This window comes from Rhinopithecus roxellana, chromosome 18 (genome assembly GCF_007565055.1).
Source record: "Rhinopithecus roxellana isolate Shanxi Qingling chromosome 18, ASM756505v1, whole genome shotgun sequence".
NCBI classification, from domain to species: domain Eukaryota; kingdom Metazoa; phylum Chordata; class Mammalia; order Primates; family Cercopithecidae; genus Rhinopithecus; species Rhinopithecus roxellana.
The window spans coordinates 83,318,171-83,345,576 of NC_044566.1; the positions used below are offsets into that span (position 1 = coordinate 83,318,171).

The window sequence follows — 27,406 nt, forward strand, 5'->3', positions numbered from 1 at the left end:
AACCAGATACATCCTGAAAGATCCACTGCACATTTTATGAGGAAGGGAATACTTGTTTTTTAAAATTGAATTACACTTGGAAAAGCTACCAGAGTGTTATAAACAACATATTCAAGTTTTAAATACTTTTTGCTGTGCAGCTATTACCATACTAAGAACTGCTATTTGGCTTCAGGTTGTTTTTTTTAAGAAATGTGGCAAGCTGTGTCAGTTTATTCTGTAATTATAGGGGGAGGCTTCAGTATGCTGTAATTGCTATCCTATAGAAGGCAATGAGTATGGGGTTAATACCAGATGAACAAGAAAGATAACATCAGGCAAATAAAACACACAGTAAAACAATAATAGCACAATGGTTTTATTGATGGCAGAAGAAAAATTCTTCCTTTCACTTGTAAAAAGTATTTGCTTTATTTAACTCAGTATTTTTTCCCATTCTTTGTGTGAGTTGAATGTTTTTTCCACCCTAAAATCTGCTTTTTCTTTCTTCAAATAATAATATCCACCACAGCTGCTACTTATTCTGAAGAGAAAGTGGAAGGTCAACAGGTTTCCACCAGGATGTTTCAGTCACTGGCTTGTTTCTTCACAAAGAGTTTCCTTTAAAAAGAAAGGAAGAAAATGAAATTGAAGCCTCAAATTAACTTTTCCATACTTTGTTAAGATACGTTTCTTCTGAAACTTATCTGTAAATGTGAAGTGTTTGTATAAATGTAAATAGATCTTGACTAGAATAAATTTTGGATATTGCTAATTTGTAACCATAATCTTTATAAAGCAACATGAAAGAAAAAAGCGAATTTTTTTTTAAAATAAATTTTTCTTTTAGAATTTGTTAAAGTATATTTCTGCCACTGTTATACCATTTATTGCTGGCATGTTGATTTCAGGAATTTGGATTAATTGAACTGTTTGTAACAGAGGATGACCGAAAACTGATGCAGTCTGCCAATGAGCCATGTCTTTCCCTATCCTAACCACCTCCAGTTCTTCTGTGAACACTTCTGAACTGAGGTGCTCCACACAGGTGATTTAGTTTGGTGTGTCACCTCCCCCTGCCTGCTCCCCACATTTATTAGGCACCACTCTAGTTAAAACCACTTTGGGTGGTGAAAAGAGAAAGAGCTGAGATAAATGGCAGAGAAGATTTGTTTGCTCCGGGCCTATTTTAGCCTCATGCATGACAGCGTGCTTGGGCAGGGACTAGTGGAGTTCCTGCAGCTGCATACAAACAACTCATAAGTCTTGGGAAGTAAACAGTCTCCTGCTTAGAAAATAAAGACCGTCGGGTACTATAATCCTCACCTGCTGCCTGTTCTGCTGGCATGATGGAGATGCCATAACTGTAACAGTTACCTTTATATTGATCATTTTCCTGACATTGATGCTGGACCAGATTGTCAAAAAAATTTCAACATTTAAAAATACATCTTTTAGTAGTTAAAAATGGTGTTAAAAACCAGGACTTTGAAAATAAGCTTACAGTACCTATGTAGTAGTCTATGCTTAGCTATTGGTTTTAAGGTTTCTAACATGTGAAACTGTGAATACCATTCTTTCATCAAACAAAGAAGAAACTAGAAGTTCCAAGTGAGTCAGCGTTTATTTAACTGCTTTACGCATTGAGCCTTGACCTCCATGGCAGCAGGAGCTTCCTGCTGATCTGTCTTACAAAGGCTTCCTACACAGGTCTCTGCCATCTCTCTCTTCACAGCAGGTCATGCAACTCTAACCAATGTTTGAGTGGACCAGTGCAATAGCTTCTTAGGTTCTTTCCCTCCTGTTGCTATAATCCATCCTACATCCAGCTGCAATATTTCCTAAGCTTAATTTTCATCATATCACTCTCTTAATCAAAAGTTCATGACAGCATCAAACACAACAAATTCAAACTCTTATGTATCTGAAGCATGCTGTTTTCATCACCGAAAAATATTTTTAATACCCATTGTTTTGGTTCATATTCTTTATTGTAGCCACTAAGAGCCACTTGCTATGGACTCTGTTTCCCTCGTTTAAACTTTCCTCTGCCTATATCTTCAGAGGACTCCACCCCACCAGGAATGTGAAGCTTAAACTTCATGTTTAAGGGCTGCTCCTACTAATTAGTGTCTAGTTCCTAGGACTCCACTCATGTCAGAAACCTCTCCAAACCACAGAGTTTTGGTTGGACTAAAGAACTGTGTATAATTTCTCTATTTTATATCTGCTCATATTTCCAAGCTGTCTGAACAGTTGTGACAGTGTCCAGGAACTAGAAGTTTGGAGTTTTGGGCTCTATCTCCCCTAAAGTCTCAGATCTGACTTGTCACCACTTTTTCTCAGACTTGGGCCTATTTTTCCACATGCTCCCTGAGACTGCCTCTCACCTAGCCCTGATTCCTAGGTATCTCCTGCTCTGTTAGTCATTGAAGCTGTCCTTAGTATCAGGCTCAAGGGGAATCCAATTCTCTCACCACAATGAAGTTCATGTGTGTGGAGGGTTGGGGGAAGGGGGTCTGTGGGGGCCTTGAAAAAAAGTTTTAGGATAATCAAAGAATGAGTAAATTACATATCTAAAACTTCATCAAAACATACTGATTTAATAAACACTGAACAGTTACCATGTGTCATTCATCACCTAGTACTCAAAACATAAACCTATGACTATGAAATTATGTTTTTTAAAATTGATAATAGAAAGCACCTTAAGTGTTTTTCACTACCTTGATAATTTCAGATAACAAAACCTTAGAAAATTTCAGCCTATATTAGAATTCATGCTTTAATTTGCTGGAAGTAAATAGCTGGCTACAATGTTTATCTTCTTTTTAGATGTTTAAGTTAATAAAAACCAGGAATGAGGAGACAAACATCTTTTGTCTCAAGAATATATTCCATCATGTAACAAGAGCAGAATGTTATTTTTGAACCTCCCATCCAAAGATAGTAGGTCAAAGAGGTATTTCATTCTACTTCATAGTCTTTTATAACATATGCTTGAATTAAAATGCAGAACTAAGTAAAATTTTCTTCAAACAAGATCACGTGTCTTATTTTTTAGGGTGAATTTTGTAGTGAGAGTTTTAAAATGATACCATTATGGCATGGTCCACCAGTTTTTTTTTAATCAATGTCAGAAATCCAAAATATCTACATCATATATTTCCTACGTTATCAGTACAATCCAAAGCGAGCATTTAGTCAAGGTGGAAGTTTTAACTCAGGGAACACAGAAAACCACTAAGATTGTGATGTTTAAGTTGATTACGAACCGTGTGCATTGTTATTTGATATGGATAAGCTATAGTTACCCTACGGTTATAGTTTACAATTTACTTTTAAGCAATATATTCTTTTTCGAAGGAAATTTCCCATGGAACCCTAGTATATAAAATATATGAAAGAAACTAAAGAAGGGTCAAGGGAACTAAGAGTTCCCCTCATCTGGGTGCACCCTCATTCATGTTCACTGCCTCCTCTCTACTTCTAGCTCTGCTAGATCCTACCTGCCTTCAACAGCCCTGAAGAAATTGAGTCCACTGTTAAACAATGGCTGCCTTATAGCAATGAGGACATTGACAATCTTGGGCTACAATTTAAAACCTTGTTTTAAGCAATTAAAAAGAAATAAAATACCCTGATTTCCTTTCCTTTGGATAAATACACAGTAGTGGGATTGCTGGATCATATGGTGGTTCTATTTTCAGTTTTTTTAGGAACCACCTTACTGTTCTCCATAGTGGCTGTGCTAATTTACATCACCACCAACAACGTACAAGGGTTCTCCTTTCTCCACATCCTTGCTAGCATTCATTATTGCCTTTCTTTTGGATAAAAGTCCTTAACTGATGTAAGGTGATATCTCACTGTATTTGATTTGCATTTCTTTGATGATTAATGATGGTGAGTACTTTTTCATATACCTGTCGGTCATTTGTATGTCTTCTATTGGGAAATGCCTATTCAGGCTTTTGACCATTTTAAAAATCAGATTTTTTTTTTTTTTCATGAGTTGTTTGAGCTTATATATTCTGGTTATTAAGCCCTTGTCAGATGGACACTTTGAAAATATCTTCTCCCATTCTGTGGGTTGTCTCTTCACTTTGTTGGCTATTTCCTTTGCTGTGCAGGATCTTTTTAACTTGATGTTATTCCATCTGTTCATTTTTGCTTTGGTTGTCTGTGCTTTTGAGGTCTTACTCAAAAAGTTTTTGCCCAGACCAATGTCCTAGAGTGTTTCTCCAGTGTTTTCTTCTACTAGTGTCATAGTTTCATGTCTTAGATTTAAGTCTTTAATCCATTTTGATTTTTGGTTATGATGAGAGTAGGGATCTAGTTTCTTCTTCCACATACAGATATCCAGTTTTCCCAGGATCATTTATTGGAGAGACTATCATCCCTCCCAATGCATGTTTTTGGCATCTATGTAAAAAATGAGTTGACTGTAAATATGGAGCTTTATTTCTGGGTTCTCCATTCTGTTCCACTGGTCTGTTTGTTTTTACATCAGTACTATGCTGTTTTGTTTACTATGGCTTTGTAGTATAATCTGAAGTCAGGTAGTCTGATGCCTCCAGCTTTCTTCTTTTTGCTCAGGATAGCTTTTGCTTTTCTGGGACTTTTGTGGTTCCATATGAATTTTAGAATTGTTTTTTCTATTTATGTGAAGGATGTCCTTGGTATTTTAATAGAGATTTCATTAAATCTGTAGATTGCTTTGGGTAGTACTGTCATTTTAACAATATTGATTCTTCTAATCCATGAACATGGAGTATCTTTTCAGTTTTTTTGTGTGTGTCCTCTTCAATTTCTTTTATCAGTGTTTTACAGTTTTCATTGTAGGGATCTTTCACTTCATTGGTCAAGTTTATTCCTAGATATTTTATTGTATTTGTAGCTATTTTACTTGGGATTACATTCTTGGTTTCCTTTTCAGATTGTTCGCTGTTGAGGCCAGGCACAGTGGGTCTCATGCCTGTAATCCCAGCACTTTGGAAGGCTGAGGCAGGCAGACTGCTTGAGCTCAGGAGTTTGAGACTAACCTGTGCAACATGGCGAAACCCCATCTCCACAAAAAATACAAAAATTAGCTAGGCATAGTGGTGTGCACCTGTAGTCCCAGCTACTAGGGAGGCTGAGATGGTAGGATGTCTTGAGCCCAGAAGGCAGAGGCTGGAGTGAGTTGAGATGGTGCCACTGCACTCCAGCCTAGGTGACAGAGCCAGACCCTGTCTCAAAAGAGAAGAAGAAGAAAAAAGAGGGAAAAAACAATTGTTTGCGGTTGACATACAGAAATAGTAGCATTTTCGTATATTGATTTTGTATCCTGCAACTTTACTGAATTTGTGAGTTTTAATAGTTTTTTTGGTAGAATCTAGGTTTTTCTAAATATTAGATAATATCCTCTGCAAACAAGAATAATTTGACTCTTCCTTTCAAATTTGGATGTTCTTTATTTCTTTCTCTTGTTTAATTGCTCTAGCTAGTACTTCTATTTCATTCAACTATGTTGAATACAAGTGGTAAAAATGGGCATCCGTGTCTTGTTCCAGATCTTAGAGGAAAGGCTTGCAGTTTTTCCCCTGTTCAGTATGATAGACTCATGTTGTGGTTTTGTCATATATGGCAAAGCTAAGAGAGAATTCTCAGTTTTTATTCACCTTTAAAAGTGATTTAATTATAAGCATGCTGAGCTTATTTTGTAAGTGTATGTTCTGTCGTATACAACACAAAGTTGCTGAAGTCCTTACATATTCTTTTGATTCTGCTTAAAAACAGACATGGGCACTAAATGACAAACCACTTATTCCATGCCATAAGAAAAATATCTAGAGTCAAGAAGTAGCTCTTCTGTGACACTATGGACAGTAGGTCAGGACTGTTTACTTGATGACCTTGCATTAGGCACACAAAAAAAGCCAGTGATAAAAAGAAAAAGGTACTACGTTGGCTTGCTACAGTAATTCAGAAGTCAATTAGCATTAGACTTACACTCTAGGCAGACTACTGTTATATGAGAAGCTGAAGGTTAGAACAGATGAAAAAAATTTCTTCACTTAGGATGGCAGAACTAATTTTTAACCAGTGAAGGAACTCTGGGAAAGCTAAAGACATATCACATTCTAGGACAGTACTGCCCAGCAGAAATATCACAAGACGTATGTAATTTAAAATTTTCTAGTAGCCACATTAAAAGGCGTGGTGGCTCACTCCTGTAATCCCAGCACTTTGGGAGGCCAAGGCAGGTGGATCACCTGAGGTCAGGAGTTCAAGACCAGCCTGGCCAACATGGTGAAACCCCATTTCTACTAAAAATACCAAAAAAAAAAAAAGCTGGGCATGGTGGTGGATGCCTGTAATCCCAGTTACTCAGGAAGCTGAGGCAGGAGAATCGCTTGAACCCAGGAGGCAGAGGTTGCAGTGAGCCAAGATCATGCCACTGCACTCACGCCACTGCCCACACCAGCCTTGGCAACAAGAGTGAAACTTCGTCTCAAAGAAAAAAAAAATCACTCATTGGACTTACATGCTTAACATGAATTGCATCTTTCTTTATATGAAAACCACTTCACAATGTTAAGTTTACCTTTTCGTATTAGTTCCGAGCCCGGGGTGGTTGGTAAAATTGTTGAGTTGGCCGAGTGGATCTTCTTGGCTGGCCATCACCGCCCCTACGGAACTCCAGAGTTTGGTCGTAGGTGCCTTCTTCCTCCTATTTGCAAAGAGTAGTGATTTTACATGTTCAAAATGGCTCTAAGTTTCTTAAGTAAAAAAAATTTTATGGTCCCTATTTTAATAATATCTCTCTTAAGCTGCCCCAGAATTCACACATGTCAACTTTGACAACAGAGGGAGGCAAGGGGAAGGGGGGAAAAAAAAGGAAGAAAAGAAAAAGGCAGGGATACTGTAAAAACTCTTTTGATCCTTGGTAATAGAAAAACGTTGTTTATAGTGGTAAGATTAGAACTGTATTTTATTCTAGAAAAGGAAACTATTTCCAAATAATAGCAAGATCATCTCATCAAATGGCTTGACACAATGTGGTAAAAACATACAGAAAAGAAAGCATTATAATAACGATTTTCTTGAATATTTGGGCTTCTAAATGTTTCTAGGTATTTATCATGGAAAAGGATTTCGGTAGAATAAAGAAAAGTGGTTGAAGAGCCAAAGAATGTTCACCAGCTGTCTGTCCCCATCTGATGAAATCTCCAACACTGCTAAGAACCTTACATCTAGAGACAGAAAAAAATAATGGTTTGGAATAGGGGAGGAATACAATTTACATATAAAGAAAGCTTCATGCAAGATAGAGAGATCACTACAGTAAGACTCAAACTATTTTATTTGCTTTCTTACTGAGTGGGTATCTACCAGCTCAAGGAGTAGCATAGGGAAATTAGGATAAGCAGATTAAATAGCAGAAAGAGTATAGTTAATTATAATATTTGAAAAGGACTTAGAAGCAACAAAACATAGCCAAAGCCACATTGGTTTCTTACTGAGTGCTGCCACCCTGTTATTTTAGTGTTTTTGAATTAACACAGCTATGAAGTATGTGCCCTATGAAAGAGAGAAAAAATTAGCTCTCAGTTTTGTTTACGATAAAGAAATCATCTATTTCACTAAGTAGGCAGTTTAAATTACAACTGAATTATCAGAGCACAATAATTTGCATGATTTTGGAAATTAATCCTATTTTTTTCTCTTCCTTATCTTTGAATCTTCTTTCTCAAAATATTGCTTTCCTTTGACCTTATTAAAAACATAGAAAAATAAATGAAAAGACTAAGTTCTATTCTTTAAATTTTTATAGATCGAATTACTGCAATTTTACCTAATGGAAACAAAGATGGTAAGATAATTTGGTCAAATCCTATTATTTAGCAATGATTTTAAAATTGGGCATGAACATAATTCTCATTTTAGACATCCTCCACAATATTCTTTTAAAAAAAAAAAAAGGAACTATTATTTCCACTTTATATAAAGAATACTGAGGCTTGGGAAAGCTTTGTGACTTTACCCTAATACTTCTAAGACAGTAGTATCTTTGGGTTTTGCATTCTAACACTGCTGTTTAAATCTTTAAGTCTCAGTCTGCATGTTAAAGAAATAAGCCAATAGCCAAAAATTAATGATCATCCTGAGGGGCCTATCATCACTGAAAGAAGAGAATGCAGAAATCTGACAATATATCTGGTATAATTAAGTAACTGCCTTTTAGAAATCAACTTCCAGATGAGCTTTCCTTTCCCTATATCCCTTTCATTAACAATCAATCTCAAAATGGTTAGAAGCATCAGATATTATATCTGTAATTTAGCAAAGCAATTAAAATGCAGTGAGAAAAATATAAAAGTATTCAGGAAAGAAGTTATTTTTTTATTATTCTAGTCAGTGTTCTGAATGATTTTCAAGTATTATAGCTAAACGTGAAAAGTAGCTATTTTAAGACAAATGACAACATTTGAAACTCTGCATATTAACTGAAAACTATGAAAATATATTTGGTACCGTAGGAGATGAAGTAATTATTTCAGGAATTAGAATGAAATACTATTTTTCTCCACACTTGGCTGCAGAACTGGCTGGAGAACATCTAAAAATCTGTATTTTATTAATAAAATACACAGAGATAGGACACTGTATTTGCTGAGAGAGTGATCTGGATTTACATAATAAAATGACAATGCTATTTGAAAAATCTACCTCTATCTATTGTGTTTAAAGAATTCATGAACTGAACTAACCAGATTCAAGTAAATGGTTTTATAGAGATGACCAACCATGAGATTTCTTTCACATAACTCATAACTTGATGTCTTTAATCTGTCTATATAAAGTAGAAGCCAAAAAAAAAGGTAAAAAAGATACCGATAGTTTAGTTTTAAGTTACAGTAAGAGGCACAATCTGTGCTTTTTAACTTTTAAAATATTCGTCCTGCACAGCTGTTGAGAGCAAATCTGGTTACCCACAACAATTACTTCTTATAGTCTATGGCTAGTAACTTTTAGCACAGAATGGGTACTTCTTTCCTCTTTATATAACTCACAGCTTGATTTAATAGATCAGTTTATTTTCAGTCATCTTTGAATGAAATTTGTACTTTATTCCTCTTCAAGCCTATCTTCTTCCTTTAGGTCTCAGTACTCTGTAACAGATTTACAACTCAAAAAAATAATTTTAATTTCACAGTTTACAAACATTTTTTAAAAAATATGACACTACATTATAGCTGGCACAGTTCCGGAAGGCCATCTAATCCATCCTTCTAGATTTGACAGACGAATCTATAAACCAAGAGAGGTGAAGTGATTTCCCCAAGTCACAGAACTAATTAGAGAAAGAGTCCAAACCAGGGCCATTTTCTTTCTGACTCACAGGCAAGGTTCTTTAAAGATCTGCAAGAATTTTCATAAACCAGAACTGTCCAACGTTATCTTCGCCTAAGATTCTGAGATTCAGAACCATTTTATTGGGACTCAGAATTCTGCACCAGAAAATTTTTAAAAATCTACGTGTAAGCTAGAAGCCCCCGCTTCAAGTTGTCCCGTCTTGACCAAACCAATGTATTTCTTAAATGTATTTGACTGAAGTCTCACATCTCCCTAAAATATATAAAACCAAGCTGCACCCTGACCACCCTGGGCACATTGTTCTCAGGACCTCCTGAGGGCTGTGTCATGGGCCATGGTCACTCATATTTGACTCAATCTCTTCAAATATTAAAAAAAGACTTTTGCTTACCTCAGCCATGTTGTCAGATAGGTTTTATAAAATTAAATAACTAATATTCAATATGAGCTCTTTTATACTAATATTTACTAGTTTATTGTTCCTTCTTAATGAAAAGATACTAAAATGCAATAATCATTGACACCGAACATAAATGAAGTGGTATTTTGAAAACAACAAAAGACAAAAACCAATGCAAAAAGGAGATACACAACTTTGTCTATAATGTCCGTTTGACAAGTTACAACTGTGTTTTTCCTGCATATCATCTTCAATCTCTCATTACTGTATACTGTATCTGGAGTGGGAACACAGACAAACTACATATTCCCCATTTATAAACGAGCCGTGTTATAAAAGTTCATCATAAATTGGTCACTTCGAAGACACTTCAGTAGGAGGTATGAAACACACTTAAAGAAAAGTCAGGTTCTCTGTTCCACAAATAGTAAGGTGAAATGCAGCTAAGCATACAAACCAGTGCTTTAAGGAAGGAGTTCTCCAGTGAGAGCTATTCTGCCTCCTGGGGGCATTAGGCAATGCCTGGAAGGAGCTGTTATTCCCTCTAATGGGTAGAGGCCAATGATGCTGCTAAATATCCTACAATGCACAGGACAGCCCACACAACAAAAAATTATCCAGTCCTAATGCCAGCAGTGCTGAAGTTGAGAAACCTTAGGCTAGGCAAATGACCCTTCCTACTCCGAGAAGAGTATCAGAGCAGCCTGGAAAAGAATTCTAACCTTTAGGAAGTTTGGGTTTGGAAATCTGGGACATTTCTTCCTCTGCTTCTACCCCTAAGATGTAAATGCCGACCGAACTCTCTATGGAAATTTTGGCGGGGGGTGGGGCGGGGAGCGCTCTATTTGCTGAGAATACTTAGATACTTAACCTCTGCTCCAACTATAGGTTCATTTTTACTTAATGAATCGCCTTGCCTTTTTTTTAAAAAAACTGATACGGAGTCGTGCTCTGTCACCCAGGCTGGAGTGCAATGGCGCAATCTTGACTCAAGGCAACCTCCGCCTTCCAGGTTCAAGCAATTCTCCCCTCAGCCTCCTGAGCAGCTGGGATTACAGGAACCAGCCATTATGCCCAGCTAATTTTTGTATTTTTGTAGAGACGGGGTTTCACCATGTTGTTCAGGCTGGTCTTGAGCTCCTGACCTCAGATGATCCACCCACCTTGGCTCCTCAAAGTGCTGGGATTACAAGTGTGGGCCACCACGCCTAGCCCATTTTATGTTATATTACTATTCCTTCAGCATTTTCCCAAGTCATAACTTTGTGAAGAGCCAGTGATAGATTATTTGGTTGATGGAGGTGGGAAATGGGAATGACAATTATTCTCTTCATTGAAAAAATAAAAATAAAAACTTGGAAAAACTTAATACTGTCACCTAATAGCAACGTTATGTGTAATTTAATAAAATTTGTTTCTTTTAACAGAATTTGTAGTCACAATACATAAGTCAATGTACTCTGCAATAGTCCTTGAAATTGAGGGTATTTTGAACCATGAATGTTAATGAGTACATATCTCCTTCAGCGATTCATACATGAACCACTTATCTATGAATTTCCAAGCCACCTTTTGCCTGAGGTGTTTAGCTTGTGTTTATGGAAGTGTAAACTAATTTTCATATAAAACCTAAGCAGTCATCATAAAGACAAATCTGCTTTCCCAAAACATGTAATGGACTTTAAGAGTAAAACTTAAAATACCTTTACACACAAGTCTATTTTTAGATTAACTATACTAATATTCTTCTATATTCGAGTAGCTAAAAATTGAAAGCTGAATCAGCTCTTCTATCTTTTCTTTTTTCTTTGAAACTGAGTCTTGCTCCGTCACCCAGGCTGGAGTGCGGTGGCGCAATCCTGGCTCGCTGCAACTACCACCTCCCAGGTTCAAGCTATTCTCCTGCCTCAGCCTCTCGAGTAGCTGGACTTACAGGCACACACCTCCGAGCCCAGATAATTTTTTTTTGTATTTTCAAAAAATACACCATGTTAGCCAGGCTGGTCTCGAACTCCTGATCTCAAGTGATCCACACACCTTGGCTTCTCAAAGTGCTGGGATTCCAGGCGTGAGCCACTGTGCCCAGCCTTAGCTCTTATTTTCTATGAAGATTACAGACAACCTTGGTGCCCATGGGAGTCATGTATTATTATCAACACTGAACTTTACCAATTATCCTTGTTTAAAAAAAAGTTCCACTTTAATATTTGTAGTTCTACTACAAAAAACAAACAAAAAAACAAAACCCGGGTCCATAGTATCCTGGAACCACAGGATACTTATAATCTGGAATACTTTTATAATCTGGAACAGATTCTAAAACTAGAAGATTTTGTAAAGAACAGCTAGTCAAACTGAGAGGCTATTACTTGCTCAAGTAACTAGTGCCACTATTTGGGCTAGAACACAGGTCTGACTCACAAGCCTGACTGCCCCTCACTGTGGTACTTAGTAATGATGGTAAGGAATACAGGTATCATAAATCTCAGAACCGGAGGGGAACTGGAGATCAATCTAACAGAGCAGATTTATATTTTTTTATTATTTATTTTGAGGATAAATTCAGCACTCTTGTTTCAAATGAAATCTTATGTAGAATTCCTATATAAAATATATGGGCCCAGGTTAAAGTGGGTGTTTTTATACATTTGTGAGCAGTGCCCCCTTGGCTTTCTCTTCCTCAGTTTCTTCAACCTCTGTAGCCCTCAAGCCATAGAAATTAAAAACCCAACCTAGTTCAACCTTTGCTACTCACTGAAAACCAACTGGATGGAGTGACTTGATTAATAAAATGAGCTGGTGGAAGAGCCAGAACTGGAATGCAGGCCTCTGGCTCTGAGTTCAGAACCTTTCTCCCTTTGCCTTCTATCACAGAGAAAATTTAAACCCTATACTTGACTCCTATAAATTAAATGTCTCATTTTATAATACAAATTCACCTCATATACCTAAATGGAAAAAAACCCTCAAGTTTCATAAACATATGAGAAAATGATTATGATATATAACCAAATATAGTAAATTTTATAACAGATTAATTTATCTTGGTTTCTGAAGCTTTGAGTAAAACAATTCCCCTTTAGAAGAAAATATATTGGAGAATTATAGTCTCCCATCCCTCCAGAGCAGCTCTAAGATAATCTCTTTTTATGTACCTCATCCAGCATATTTTATTTAAACCAAAACATTTTATGGCAGAAGAGAAACGCTAAATGAAGACAAAAGAAAAATCAGATCCAAAACCTTATTACTAAACAACTGTTTCAAAATGCATAGCTGACATAACATAATATTTTCATTCCAGTATCACAGAAAATTTCAGGAGGACTGTGGGACATCCCATTGTGGTTCTAATCTTTTTTCTTTAAATACTATATTTTCTAAAGTTATATTAAAATTGTTTATGATTCTACAGGATATCATGAAATCATGTGAATACCTAACTCAAGGGTTTTATTATAAGCTCTGCCTACTAAAGCACAATCTAAACAAGACATCTAAACTTTAACATAAATGAAAAACTAATTTTTAAATGACAGTAGAAGCAAATACAGTACTATTCATCACTGTCCTTCCTCTAACATCACTAAGATCTATACATTAATATAATGTAAACAAGCTATTTTTGGCAGGTTAAGAACTTGTGAAAATTTGATGTGAAACATCAAAAAGCTGCATCCATATTTTAATTAGAATATAGTACAAAAAAAGATAGTAGAAGTCACCCTTATTAAATTCCAAATGATAAAAGTTATGGATCCTCTTCCATTTGAAAATACATGAGTTTACAACTTGAAACAGAAAATAAGGAATATGAATGCTTATTCCATTTGTGCCTGGCATTTTGCATGTTATCTTATTTAATCCTTATAATAAGGATTTGAATTAATCTCACCATTTTATAGATGAAAAAACTAAGGCTCCTTAGCCCAAAGTTGTGTAAGTGGCCATGCTTCAGTGAGACCCTTAGGCTGTACACCTGAAGTTCTTTTCATTGCATCATACAGTACATTTCTTGCTTCACATAGTTTTTCATCAGGAACATTTTTCTACAGTCAATGTTATTCCTGAATTTTTTCTGCTTTACTGAGGTATGCACACACAGGAATCATATATATTTAAGATGTACAACTTGATGTTTTGATATATGTATATACACCGTGAAATAATCACAATCAAGGTTAACATACCCATCACCTCACAGTTTCCATTTTCTTTCTTCTTTCTCCGTTTTTGTGGAAAAGAACACAAGATCTACCTTGTTAGCAAATTTCAAGCCTACCACTATTAATTGTAGTCACCATTTTATACATTAAATCTTCAGAACCCATTCATCTGGCATAACTGAATCTTTGTAATCTTTGACCAACATCTCCTCATTTCCCTCACCCTCTGCTCCTGGCAACCACCATCCTACTCTGTTTCTATGAGTTTGACTATTTTAGATGCCAAATATAAGTGAGATCATGTAGTGTTTGTCTTTCTGTGTCTGGCTTATTTCATTTAGCACAATATACTCCAAGTTCTATGGTTAATTTTAACAAAATGGATGGCTTCAGCCCTGAAGCTATAAACATCACGGAATGGTTATTGTCTTTGTTGAAATAGTTAAGTACAAGGATGAATATATAATTTTTAAAAATGTGTACCTCTCTGAAACCCATTGCTAAAGGTTAAATAGATTCCAAAAGCTTGTCCAAAAATCAGAGTAGGGAACATATTTCTGCTCCAAAAGGTGTCAGTTGGCTCAAAGATTTCCTTGAGAGATACTATATCACAGCATTGGCATGTAAGAGCTCAACCTCTTAAGTCAGATCTGAGTCTGGGTTTAGATTCTACCACATCATAGGCATGTTACTTAACTTTTCTACATCTTAGTTTTCTCATATAGATCATAGTAATAACCTCAGAGGTTTAGCAGGATAATTCTATGAGAAATACCTAAAAAGAGCTTCACAAATAGGCAATCAGTGTTGGCTATTAGTCTCAATCAAATAACTCTAAGCTAATAAAATATACTTCTATTCAAAACACATGAATTTGTTCACCCACTTCAATTAAATTAAATAGACTGATAGATTTTGCTGAAAATCAGGAACTGAGCTTGTTTTAAGTGTATTCTTCAAATTGCTTTCAGCAGAAAAAAAAAAAAAAAAGCAAAAATGCCTTTGGAAAAAAATGAAAGAGCCAATGCAAGAAGAAAGGTTCCTGCCACTAGCTTAACTTTTATTGCTTCAGAGCTTCAAAAACTATTCACAAAAACTAATAATTTCATATAATTCATTTTATTGTTACCACTTTTTTTTTGTTTGTTCTGGGGAGAGGCAGGTGGCCTCTTTTTCTTCTTTTTTAATGTATAAAGAAAAAAGGGCAAATAGAACAAAAGGAGGAAAGAAATTAGCAAAGGAGCATTACTGAAAATGATCAATCAAAAGTTACAGACACTCTATAAAATCTGAGTATTTTAAGATAAAGCAAACAATAAATTAACATGATTAACTTCTTTGAACATCCTGCCTTTAGCCTACACCCTTAAAATTTTAAGATATCCCATAAATTTTAAGATATCCCATTCTTTTTAAGATATCCCATAAAAAGAAACCAATTAGAAACAATATTTTAAAGGTAGAAGTACAGCAATTATGATTAATAATGAAAAATGCATATGCCTATCTATGCCTATTGATATGTTTTCAGGTCAATGCCTGTAAATTATTTTTACAAAAGCAACTACTTTCCCAAATATGCTAACTGAGTATGTTTTAGAATATTTTATGGTTAAGACATATGAGCACTAATCACAAGTGGTTAACTATTTCACTCTCTCATAATTTATGTCCTTTTTACATCTAAATTTGGTAGGTTAACATAAGATGAGTTAACAAATTCTTTCTCTGAGAGCAATGATTATATCACAATGCTAGAATGCTTTTAATGCTAAAACAGGACAACATATTTTATATATGTGACTGGCCAATAATACAGACAGATACAGTATGCCATGGAGACCTATAACACAGATTTTTAAAAATCAGAAAAAAAGGGCCAGATGCAGTAATCCCAGCACTTTGGGAGGTTGAAGTGGGCAGATTATAAGGTCAAGAGATCAAGACCATCCTGGCCAACATGGTGAAACACCATTTGTACCGAAAACACAAAAATTAGCTAGGCATGGTGGCTTGCGCCTGTAGTCCCTGCTACTCGGGAGGTTGAGGCAGGAGAATCGCTTGAATCCAGGAGGTGGAGGTTGCAGTGAGCCAAGACTGCACCACTGCACTCTAGCCTGGCGACAGAATGAGACTCTGTCTTAAAAAAAAAATCCTTTATGTCAAATTGGTAAAATACAGGCCAGATCAATGCCACAAAACAGTACTAAAACTTGGAGTGGTAGGAGAGATATTATAAGAAATGCTTGATATAATTGTAAGAAAAATTTTTATACCAAATGATACAAAAATAGTTGTTTGCTGATGTTTTCACCCTCTTAATGAGAGTTAAGAAATATAAAAATGACAGGAAAAGAATGAAAAATTTAAGCCTTAAAGCAGGTAGGGCCCAATGTAACAAACACCATTATCACATTTAACTCCCTATTCATGTCCAACAACCCATAGTTTATTATTTCTCTTCAGTGAAATATAAAGAAAACTATGGTTTACAAACCTTTATCAATTATCAGGCTGAGTACTAAAGTTATAGTTTCAGAAATGTGAGGTACTCCAGGAGTCACTGATCTGATCTTCCCTTTAGCACAAAATTCATCCATGGCATTTCACACAAATGGTGGCTCTGCCTCTTGCAAATAACTCAGGTGAAGGGAGCTGAGGCTTCCTCCGGCAGCCAACTCCATTGCTTTGCATCCTTCACTAGAAAGTGCAAATCTAAACATCTGGAACTACTATTTTTTTTTTTTTTTTAAATTTTTGAGACAGAGTTTTGCTCTTATTGCCCAGGCTGGAGTGCGATGGCACAATCTCAGCTTACTGCAACCTCTGCCTCCTGGGTTCAAGTGATTCTCCTGCCTCAGCCTCCTGAGTAGCTGGGATTACAGGCATGCGCCACCCTGCTGGCTAATTTTTTGTATTTTTTAGTAGAGACGGGGTTTCTCCATGTTGGTCAGGCTGGTATCAAACTCCTGATCTCAGGTGATCTGCCCACCTCAGGCATGAGCCACTGCACTCGGCCTCTGGAACTTCTATTTACATTTTCTTAAGTCTGTTTCCTTTGCTATATGAAAGATATTATTTAAAAATAAATATTCTACTTCTCCTTATTCTATTACTAAGAATTCTTGGTCAAATACCATTAATCCCAGAATCTCCATCATCTTGATCATCTTTACCTTTATAAATTTTCATAGTTACCATTCTGCATAACCTAGTACTAAGAATAACTAACATTCCAAGTATGGCTTACTTGGAACACAATGCTATTATTTCTCATGAAGGTACTCTAATAGGCAATATATACATCTATTAGGCAATCTGATATCTAATCTTGCTTTAATATTTTTAGTAGGTGCTCAATTACTGGTCACTCATATTGTGCTTGCCATCAAATGAAATCCTTACAATCTATTCCCAGATATATTTTATTATACATTTGTAGGGAATTATTTTCCCAACTAAATACAAAGTTTTAAATTTAAGTGTATAAAGTCCATGTGCTAATGAAAGATATTATTTTGGCACAGTATATTGGTATATTCTGAAATTAACTATGTAATATTACATCAGGTATTTCTAAAAAGTTATTTAGGTGACTTGTTAGCCTTTATTTTTACAGTCTGAATGGAAGTTAGAAGAACACCATATAAAAGGGTAGGATCAAAATGGGTAGTTGAAATGTACCTTAATCTTGAAGCAAGATCCTAGTGAATTTTAGAAGACAATAAAGATAGTCTTAGTGTAAGATTAAGCTCTTCTAGCAATGGAATAATAGGTTAAAAGAAATAAGTTGGTTATTTTCCTACCCTATGTAAAATACTTCTATCACCTTGAGAAGTACCAGCTGATATCTCTTACCACTATATTTTCCATTCTCTACTTACAGTTTGTGAGAACTAAGATTGAATGAACTAAATGACACTCATCAGAACAATTTATCACATGCTGAGAAACAATTAATATGCTAGACATTTTTATAAACATTATTTCATTAAACTCATACAAAAATTCTCAAGTAGGTTTGTATAATTTACCTCCATTTACAGATAAAGTGAAGGTTCATGCTCCATGGTGTCACCAAGTCCTAAACCTGACTATTAGCTCTGCAACTTACTAGTTCAAAGATTTTGAGCAAGTTACTTAACAGCTCTGAACCTATATTTGTAGTTTTCCTAGTGTATAAACATATTAATATTTGTTTTATAGAGATCCTATAGATATTAAATCAGTTAATGTACATCAAGAGTTATACATGGTGTTGAGCACACAATAAGTATTCCAATGGTAATCATGTTTTGAAACTCTAATCCTCACATTATCAACCATTTATACTACTTTACCTCAGTAAAGATAAAGTAGAGAATATATCATCATGTTATCTAAATGCTGATTTTGCACAACATGCTTAAATGTATGAATTTTTGCTTCTACTGAGATTTCAAAATGTTCAACATATTAGTAATTAGCTTTATTTTAAAAAGAGTTATTCTCTTTCCAAGTTTAGAAAAACTTGTCAGTCATTTTTGATGGTAGTATGTTTGAAGGAAGAAAAAGTATCCCCAAGATTTTCTACAAGAACAATAAGAGATGAACTTACTTCTGTCAACTTAGGTAAAGGAAAATTAGATGACATATATCACCTGATTCAACTAGGACTACTAGATATATTACATTTTAGTGTAATGATTCTATTTCTAGGCTTATTGAAATTTATAAACCATATTTTAGTAACCTGTAATTCCACATCTGAAACATCTGAGATGTTCAACAGAAGGTGGGGGAACTGATACAATCTGGAGAGTAATTTGCTTATCATCTTACACAAAGGAAGAACATAATAAATGTATAATCATATCAAATATGTTATATTCTTTACATTCAAGGATGAAGCTATTTCTCCTTTGCCATTCAGCCATAGCTGAAACAGTGACAGTAAGAACAAGTTAGGAAAGCATGAAGTCTCAGTATTAGAGTCACATATTTTCTTGGGTTTTTCAAATAGTTATCTTCCTGAAAAGTGTTAAGACAATCAACTTTTTAAAAATTCTAAGTTTATCCATAAGATTATTTAACGTGTGCCCCTTTGTTGTGCCCCTGCCCCCAACGTAAATTGTGTATTAAAAAGTAGAACAAATAGATCCTCCGGACTAAGAGAAAGGTACAGTGGAGTATCAATGATGATGTCTATATTGTAAAGCAATTTGTAAGACTGAAGATTATTAATTAAGGCTCAAAGACAAATAAAAAAGACTAGGAAAGTTCAAGTTATTCTAACAGTGTTGATAATCTACATTCTTCAGAGTATAAAATGCATGATACAATAGTCAATTCACTTTCATTATCTTTGAATAAGGGCATGACAGTCTTTTAAAAGCTGCTCTGAAGTGAGGAGGAAAAGCCTGTCCAGGGTTAAACACTAATTTATGCAAAACCCAGGTTTTGACAAGAATCCTGTCAATGTCAACCAGCAGGTACACTGACAGCAGGACTGGCTGAAAAGCTTTGTGCCAGATCTAAAATGGAAATCACTGATTTATGAAGGCTGTTACAAACTGCAGGATTTCAAAAGTGTGAAGAAAAATGGTTTTCATAAAGAAAAACCTAAAATCTTTGTAACTTTGCAACCAATATTGTTATCTTAAAGGAGCATGGTTCTTTCATTCTGTGAGAAAAACTAGTTTACTTTAAAAAGAGTTGTAGATTTTTATATTAAATCTATATTTTAAGATTTCTAATAAAGAACCTCATTTTATTAATAACATTGTGATATAGTTTGGCTCCACCAAAATCTTATCCCAAATTGTATTCCCCACATGTCAATGGAGGGACCTGATGGGAGCTAACTGGATCACGGGTCTGTTTCCCCCATGCTGTTCTTATGATAGTGAGTGAGTTCTCGTGAGAGCTGATGGTTTTAAAAGTGTTTAGCAGTTCCCCTTTTGCCCTCTCTATTGCCACCTTGTGAAGAAGGTGCTTGCTTCTCCTTTGCCTTCTGCCATGATTTTAAGTTTCCAGAGACCTCCCCAGCCATGCAGAACTGAGTCGATTAAACCTCTTTTTTTTTAATAAATTACCCAATCTCAGGTAGTATCTCTATAGCAGTGTAAGAATGAACTAATACAGAGAATTGGTACCAGCAGGGTGGGGTACTGCTATAAAGATAACCTGAAAATGTGGAAGTAACTTTGGAACTGGGTAACAGGCAGAGGATAGAACCGTTTGGAGGGCCCAAAAGAATACAGGAAGATGTGGGAAAGTTTGGAACTTCCTAGAGACTATTTGAATGATGTTGACCAAAATGCTGATAGTGAATGATGATTTAGGGTATCTGGCGGAAGAAATTTCTAAGCAGCAAAGCATTTAAGAGGTGACCTGGCTTATCCTGAAAGCGTTCAGTAATATACATTCACAAACATATGGTTTGAAATTGGAATTTATGTTTAAAAGGGAAGCAGAGCATAAAGGTTTGGAAAATTTGCAGTTTGACCAGGGGGTAGAAAAGAAAAACCCATAGGTAACAAACCTGCATGTTGTGCACATGTACCCTAGAACTTAAAAGTATAAATAAAAAAGGAAACAAAAAAAAAAAAAAAAAGAAAGAAAGAAAAACCCATTTTCTGGGGAAGAATTCAAGCCAGCTGCAGAAATTTGCATAAGTAACTTGTTAATAGCCAAGACAATGGGGAAAATGTCTCTAGGGCATTTCAGAGATCTTTTGAGACAGCCCCTTCCGTCACAGGCCCGAAGGCCTGGGAGGGAAAAATGCTTTGTGGCTGGAGGGCCCTGCTGCTCTGCGCAGCCCCAGAATTTGGTGCCCTGCATCCCAGCCACCCCAGATCCAGCCATGGCTAAAAGGAGCCAAGATGCAACTTGGGCTGTGGCTTCAAAGGGTGCAAGACCCAAGCCTTAGTGGCTTCCATGTGGTGTTGGTCCTACAGGTGCACAGAAAATAGGAATTGAGCTTTGGGAGCCTCCACTTAGATTTCAGAGGATGTATGAGAAAGCCTGGATATCCAGGCAGAAGTCTGCTGCAGGGACAGAGCCCTCATGGAGAACCTCTACTAGGGCAATGCAGATGGGAAATGTGGGGCTGGAGCCCACACACAGAGTCCCCACTGGGGCACTGCCTAGTGAAGCTATGAGAAAAGGGCCATCATCCTCCAGACCCCAGAATGGTAAATCCACCTATAGCTTGCACCTTGTGCTTGGAAAAGCCACAGGCACTCAACACCAGCCTGTGAAAGCAGTCATAGGGGCTGTACCCTGCAGAGCCACAGGGGTGGAGCTGCTCAAGGCCTTCAGAGCCTACCCCTTGCATTAATGTGTCCTGGATGTAAGACATGGAGTCAAAGGAGATTATTTTGGAGCTGTAAAACTTCATGAGTGCCCTGCCAGGTTTCAGACTTGCATGGGGCCTGTGGCCCCTTTGTTTTAGCTGATTTCTCTGATTTGGAATAGGACATTTACCCAATGCCTGTACCTCCATTATATCTTGAAAGTAACTAAATTGCTTTTGATTTTACAGGTGCAAAGGCAGAAGGGACTTACTTGCCTTGTCTCAGATGAAACTTTCAATTTGGAATTTTAAGTTAATGCTGGAATGAATTAAGGACTTTGGGGAACTGTTGGGAAGGCACAACTGGTTTTGAAATGTGAAAAGGATATGAGATTTGGGAGAAGCCAGGGGCGGAAAGATATGGTTTGGCTCTGTGTCCCCACGCAAATCTCATCTCAAATTGTAATCCCCATATGTCGAGGGAGAGACCTGGCAGGATGTGACTGAATCATGGGGATGGTTTCCCCCAAGCTGTTCTCATGACAGCGAGTGAGTTCTCAGGAGAACTGATGGTTTTAAAAGTGTTTGCAGTTCCCATTCACTCTCCTACCTGCTGCCTCGTGAAAAAAATGCTTGTTTCTCCTTCACCTTTCACCATACTATAAGTTTCCTGAGGCCTCCCCAGTTATGCAGAACTGTGAGTCAATTAAACCTCTTCTTAAAATAACTAACCCAGTCTCAGGTAGTATCTTTATGCTGATAGCAGTGTGAGAACGGACTAATACACATTGAAACAGAAAAGAAAATTTTAACAGAATAAAATAAAAGGAAAAGGAATTAGTCTGAAGAAAAGGGTGGTGCAAATAAGCAGTTTGGGTTTACTTCCTAGAGAGGTAATTTGGAATGGATACTCAACTCCTGATCTGGAAATTTCAATCAGTGGCTGCTGCTGCAACTAAGGGTCAACAAGCATTACTTTCAGGAGGTGAACAATAAAAGAGACTGTTATTTCCAAAGCCTTAAAGGAAAACAAGAGAAATAGAACCAATAACAACCTGTGTGCCAAGCATTTCAATCATTCAATGACCTAACAAAATGTTTACTGAATAATTCTTATGTTCCTGACGATAATCCTGTGAGGTTACATGTTTTTATAGGTATTTGCCACGGAAGAAAACAAAACTAAAGTTAAAAAATATTCTATATCTTTCCCAGGGTATGGTGGACTCTAAAATTCATGCTCTTTCCATATATCCCAGTGGATACAGAGGCTAAAGAAGAGGATTAGACTGACCACATTAAACTCTTAAAGGTTTATATAAGTAGACCAAAAGGAAGTGCTTTCCATCTCGCATTTTAAACACATAATGAAATTAGTAAAACAAAGTAGATATAATTTACATGCTATAGTTCCTACTGTCAAACACATTATCCACAATACTTTCTACTCTCATTCAACAGAGAGAAAGAGCTATCCCAAAATGGCTGCAGTATCCATAAGCAGCTCCTATACTTAAATGAATTAATTTAAGTAAAAGAGCTTAGAATAATGTCTGGTACAAAGTTGAGTGTTCAATAGTTCAATAAAGTGAGCTATCACTATTACTTCACAAATGTAAAGTTTTATTTTTTATAATGCCAGATAACAACATAAACAGTTTTTCTTTTATTGGTTTGAGCCATTCAATTTGACTATTTTATCCCAGTGAGTTAACCTAACACAAAATGCTAAACTAGCTCTTAATTGGCACTTTACAAAGTGATTTTATAATTCATCTGGATTACTTGACTAATGTAATACTAAAAAGAGACTATGAATCTTGTCATTAGCAAAATGTTCATTTTTCTTACAACAAAGAAAGGAACCCAGAGGCAACCTATTTACTAAGACAAATCCTACCAGCTTATCAAATACAGTCATCGTTTTTATAAAATTCATGCAAGTTCCCTCTCTTTGTATCGATAGACGTGGAGCATTAACTCCTCCAAGAACAAGACTATTAAGAAGAAAAGTGTAATAAAGCACTAAAATTCACTAATACAAATATTTTCATACCAAATTCTTCACATTATTGCATGTTCCAAAATATTTATCCTCAAAGGCTTAGAAGAATACAAATAATTCTGTTCTGTATACTTTATTGGCAAGTTCCTAAATTTACCAAAGAATTTATCACTAGAATACATTTTTTAAATGGGATGTTCATCAATTTCATAATTTGATAAACCTCATAGTATTGTTTCTTCATTTAATGAGTGTTATTACATGCGGTGGCATAAACTTTGAAACAGACTATTTTTCTAAGCTCTCTCTACTCTTAGTGACACACTATAAATTGTTTAGGTTCTTCTTTGAACATTTACCAATATTTTGGCATGGTACCAATTAGAAAGAGATCAAGTGTTCATGATGCAGGCATACTATTCAATGCCACAACAAGATTATTATATGGTAGTTTACAAATTAATTATATTAGCATAAGAGTAAGTTCTTAATAGGATTACTTGGTTTCCGATTTGGATTTTGTTTTATAATTCACATCTAGTAGTGGACAACACTTTATAACTTTCATGAAAAAAATACGATGAGCACTAAAACATTTTTTTTTTCTCATTTAAAACTGTGCTCCATGTTAGAAAAATCTCTTTCCATAAAATGGTCAATAATAGACAGATAAGTCAATAGGTTAAGCCTCATGAGATTAAACAAAAGTTTAAACAAAATTATTTTCTACCTTTTTTCTTACTTTCCTTACTAAGCCCGCAAAGGAAACATTTAGCAAATATCACAACTTTTTAAAGACTGATATATCTCACATTTGTCCACGTGCACATACATGTGCACACCCATACACACGTGTCTTAGAATGCTCAAGTATACAATTAACATTTCAATCTATTTAATGTATTAATCTCTAGCATAAAGATGAGCTCTAGAAGGCCTGAAACATTATCAGTATTTTTAGGATTATATTAATGTTTCCAGCAGAAGCTAAAACCAGCTTTATAGGGCATTTTCAAATACTGAATTTTGCTGACATCCTAGAGCAATAATATAGTCACTATGATGACACAGATTTTCAAATGGCAGGTTCTTAATGAGAACCTCTACTGAAAATGGGCTGAGGGGTTAACTGTTACTAAACTTTTCTTGCAACTAGAAACTAATAATGATCTGTCACAACATGTTTCTATTTTAATTTTGTTTGCTTTTACTTTTTAAAAGTAAAATGTAATCCAAAATTACAGAACGTTTATGAAATTGAATACACATACCCAGAGAATTGACTCTAAAACAACACTACCTTGAGTGTCTTCTTATTCAAGCTATAAATTGCTTTTATTCACTTATATATATTTCTCATTCAACCTTTGTAATGATCTTTTTTATCACAGCTGTATAATAGTTCATCCAGCAGATGAATGATAATTTACCATTCTCTTACTGTTGGATGCTTAGGTAGCTTCTGGTTTTTCACTATCATGATAATCCTACAATGATAATCTCCCAGCGATTAGCTTTCTTCTTCTACTGTTTCCCTAGGAGAACATTAGCAACTATGGGAGTACTGGTTTAAAAGTTATGAACATTTTTAAGTGTCGGGAAAAAAATAATCAAAAGGATCATACTAATTTTCAGCACCGTCAGCAATGTATAAGAGTACCCATATCACTGCATCCTTGCCAGCACAAGTATTATAATTTCATTTTTTCCACTAGTTGGTAAATTTAAAAGTTTATTTTACTGTCTCAATTTGCATTTCATTTCTACCATATTTTCCTCTAATTTTTAGTTACGAAAGATGACACTGCTACTTCAGCAAGAAACCGTATTGAGCATAAGTGAATGGTTCAAGGCTAAAAAAAAAAAATAAAAACAAAATCTTTAATAATGTTAATCTAATCATGATATGAGTAATTGTTATTATGTTCCATGGTAATTAGGCATTAATGGCAAGCGGCTCATGTAAGTGGCTATTATTACTATTATTTACAGATAGACCAAGCATTCTTAGATTGTTGGAGAGGACTGGAATAAGTAGAGCAACAAGCTCTTCTTATGCCCTCATAAAAATCCCTTGATCAGAACCCAGGTGTGATCCAGAAGGCAAGTTCTCTTTCTTCCTTAGCTGCAAGCACCCTCTCTAAACTGAGCACCCAATAAAGATAGAATTTCAAGTTTAGTTTAGCTGAGGATGGGCTAGGACTTAATTTCTGAGAAGCTGAGGCAAATCAGATAATACTCAAAGCACTGACCAAACAGCCACCAAATTCCTTATCTCTTCTCTCTACTATACTCCTCAGGTTAAGCTTTCAGTGAGACCTCTGAAGAACTTTTAACTCTGAACTATTTGCATTTCCTTTCCCATAGAGAAAATGAATGGATTAGAGGTACATTTATATAACCATTTTCCCAGTCAACCTTACTAACTAATGGAGCAGTGAGCTAAGAAACAGGATTCAAGGGACTTTCCTCTGCCAAAATCTTTCTCCTCAACACTGTCTGAATTTTCATGCATTAGAGATTCTTTGATGTTTCTAAGGAATATTAAATAAGAAAGGTGAGAGTGGGAAGGTTAAGAAGGGGTCATAATAATCCACTCTCTATAGTGAAGATTAATTTAATCAACTGTGTTTTATATTCTTAGAATACTTGACGATTAATCAGACCGAGGATAGAAATAATATTTCCAATATGAAGAGGAGATAGGGAGAAGCAAAAGGAGTTAAGTCATTCTGGCTTGCTTTAAAAAGGGATATTTGAGGACAATAGACTACAGAATAGGGGAGAAGAAGGCTAAGCCTATGATAATAAGAATTTATATTTCTATAGCTCTTGGGAGGTTATAGAGCACATTTACATAGCTCATTTAATTCTCACAACAATCCTGTACTGAAACTGGGACCCAGAGATATTAGGTAACTTACCCAAAGTCACATAGGTAGTAAGTGGCAGAGCCAGGACTCGAACCCAGGTCTTCTGACTCCTCCTGTGCATTTTCAGCTCCCCTGGAGCTGAAGCAGGGGCAAAAAGGGAGGTGGAAGTAATTTGCCCAAGACCAGCCTTACCCTCTCCCCTTCTTTCAAAGGCCAAGCAGAGCAGATATTCACCTCAGAGATCCCTTTTCACCAGATCCTTTCAGGATAAAGCACAATGTCTGAAAATGTTTTTCAGCCTTGAAAACATTTCAAGGCAAAAGTGAAGAATGGCAAAAGTGGTGAACAATGTCATGAGATTTTTTTGGTTATACTTTGCCATTTATGTGACATTCATTGGAACCTCAAAGCATAGTAATTCTCATTTCAGAATATAAAACATTTTTTATAATGAAAATTATTTAAAGCAGTTTGCTTAAAAATTTTGCTTAGCAGTTTCTGTCAAAACTTTGAAATTATTTTGAAAACTGCCTAAGAATCAAGACACCAAATCTACCTGTAGCCCGGTGACCACTTTTTTCCTATCTTAATCATGTTCTCTCAGTGATTATTTCATTAATATAAGTATAGTCATTAGAATAGATAGGAAATTCACATATTCAGTCTTTTCATGACCACTTTAAATATTTTCAATAAACAGGTAAGTGTACCATCACCACCTTAAGATGTAAATTTTATATTTATTTGTAAATTATGCCTAAAATTTTTTAATATAACCTTTTATAATTAAGCTTCTATAACAAAATTTAGACTTTCTAGTCTCTAGTTCCTTAATTTTTCTGAAATGAATTATATATTTTAATATCCCATCTTAATTATTTATGTTTCCAATGAGTTTTAAACATATTTAATGAGAAATTTTATTTCCCTTGCTAATTTCTAAAGAATACAATATAAGTGGACTGGATATATGATGAATGTTTTATCATTTCTAGATCTTTTTGTAATAAGTTCCAATACAAGTCAGTCTCTAAAAGTCTTTCCATTTATGAGAACCACTACCAGTATGGCCAAGTACAAAGTAAGCATTTACAATAATCAGGGCATACAAAAGATCAACCAGGTATGTCAGTGCATTTGTGCCCAAAGCTTTTAGAGGCTTTCTAAACTTTAAATAATGCTCTATTTATCCAGACTTCATTTGAGCACTAGTCCTGTCTGGGTTGGAAAATATGCAACCTATATAAGAGCCACATGACACCCATAAGATGAATAAAAAGGCAAACACTCACATAGAAAACAAAATAAAAGAGGAAAAGAATGAGGAGGAGGAGCTTAAAGAGA

General features: G+C 35.6%; 1 protein-coding gene across 4 annotated transcripts in view; it reads right to left on the reverse strand.

The window, feature by feature from the left end:
- Positions 1-337: 337 nt before the first annotated feature.
- TDRD3 (tudor domain containing 3) overlaps positions 338-27,406 on the reverse strand; it is a 191,349-nt gene continuing 164,280 nt past the window's right edge. For all 4 annotated transcript variants that reach the window (XM_030922261.1, XM_030922259.1, XM_030922260.1 and 1 more), the window contains exons 13-14: positions 6,569-6,694; positions 338-600 (exon numbers count right to left, since the gene is read on the reverse strand). In XM_030922261.1, coding sequence (XP_030778121.1) covers positions 6,578-6,694 — 117 coding nt within the window. In that variant the 3' untranslated portion in view covers positions 338-600; positions 6,569-6,577. The remainder of the gene's footprint in view (positions 601-6,568; positions 6,695-27,406) is intronic.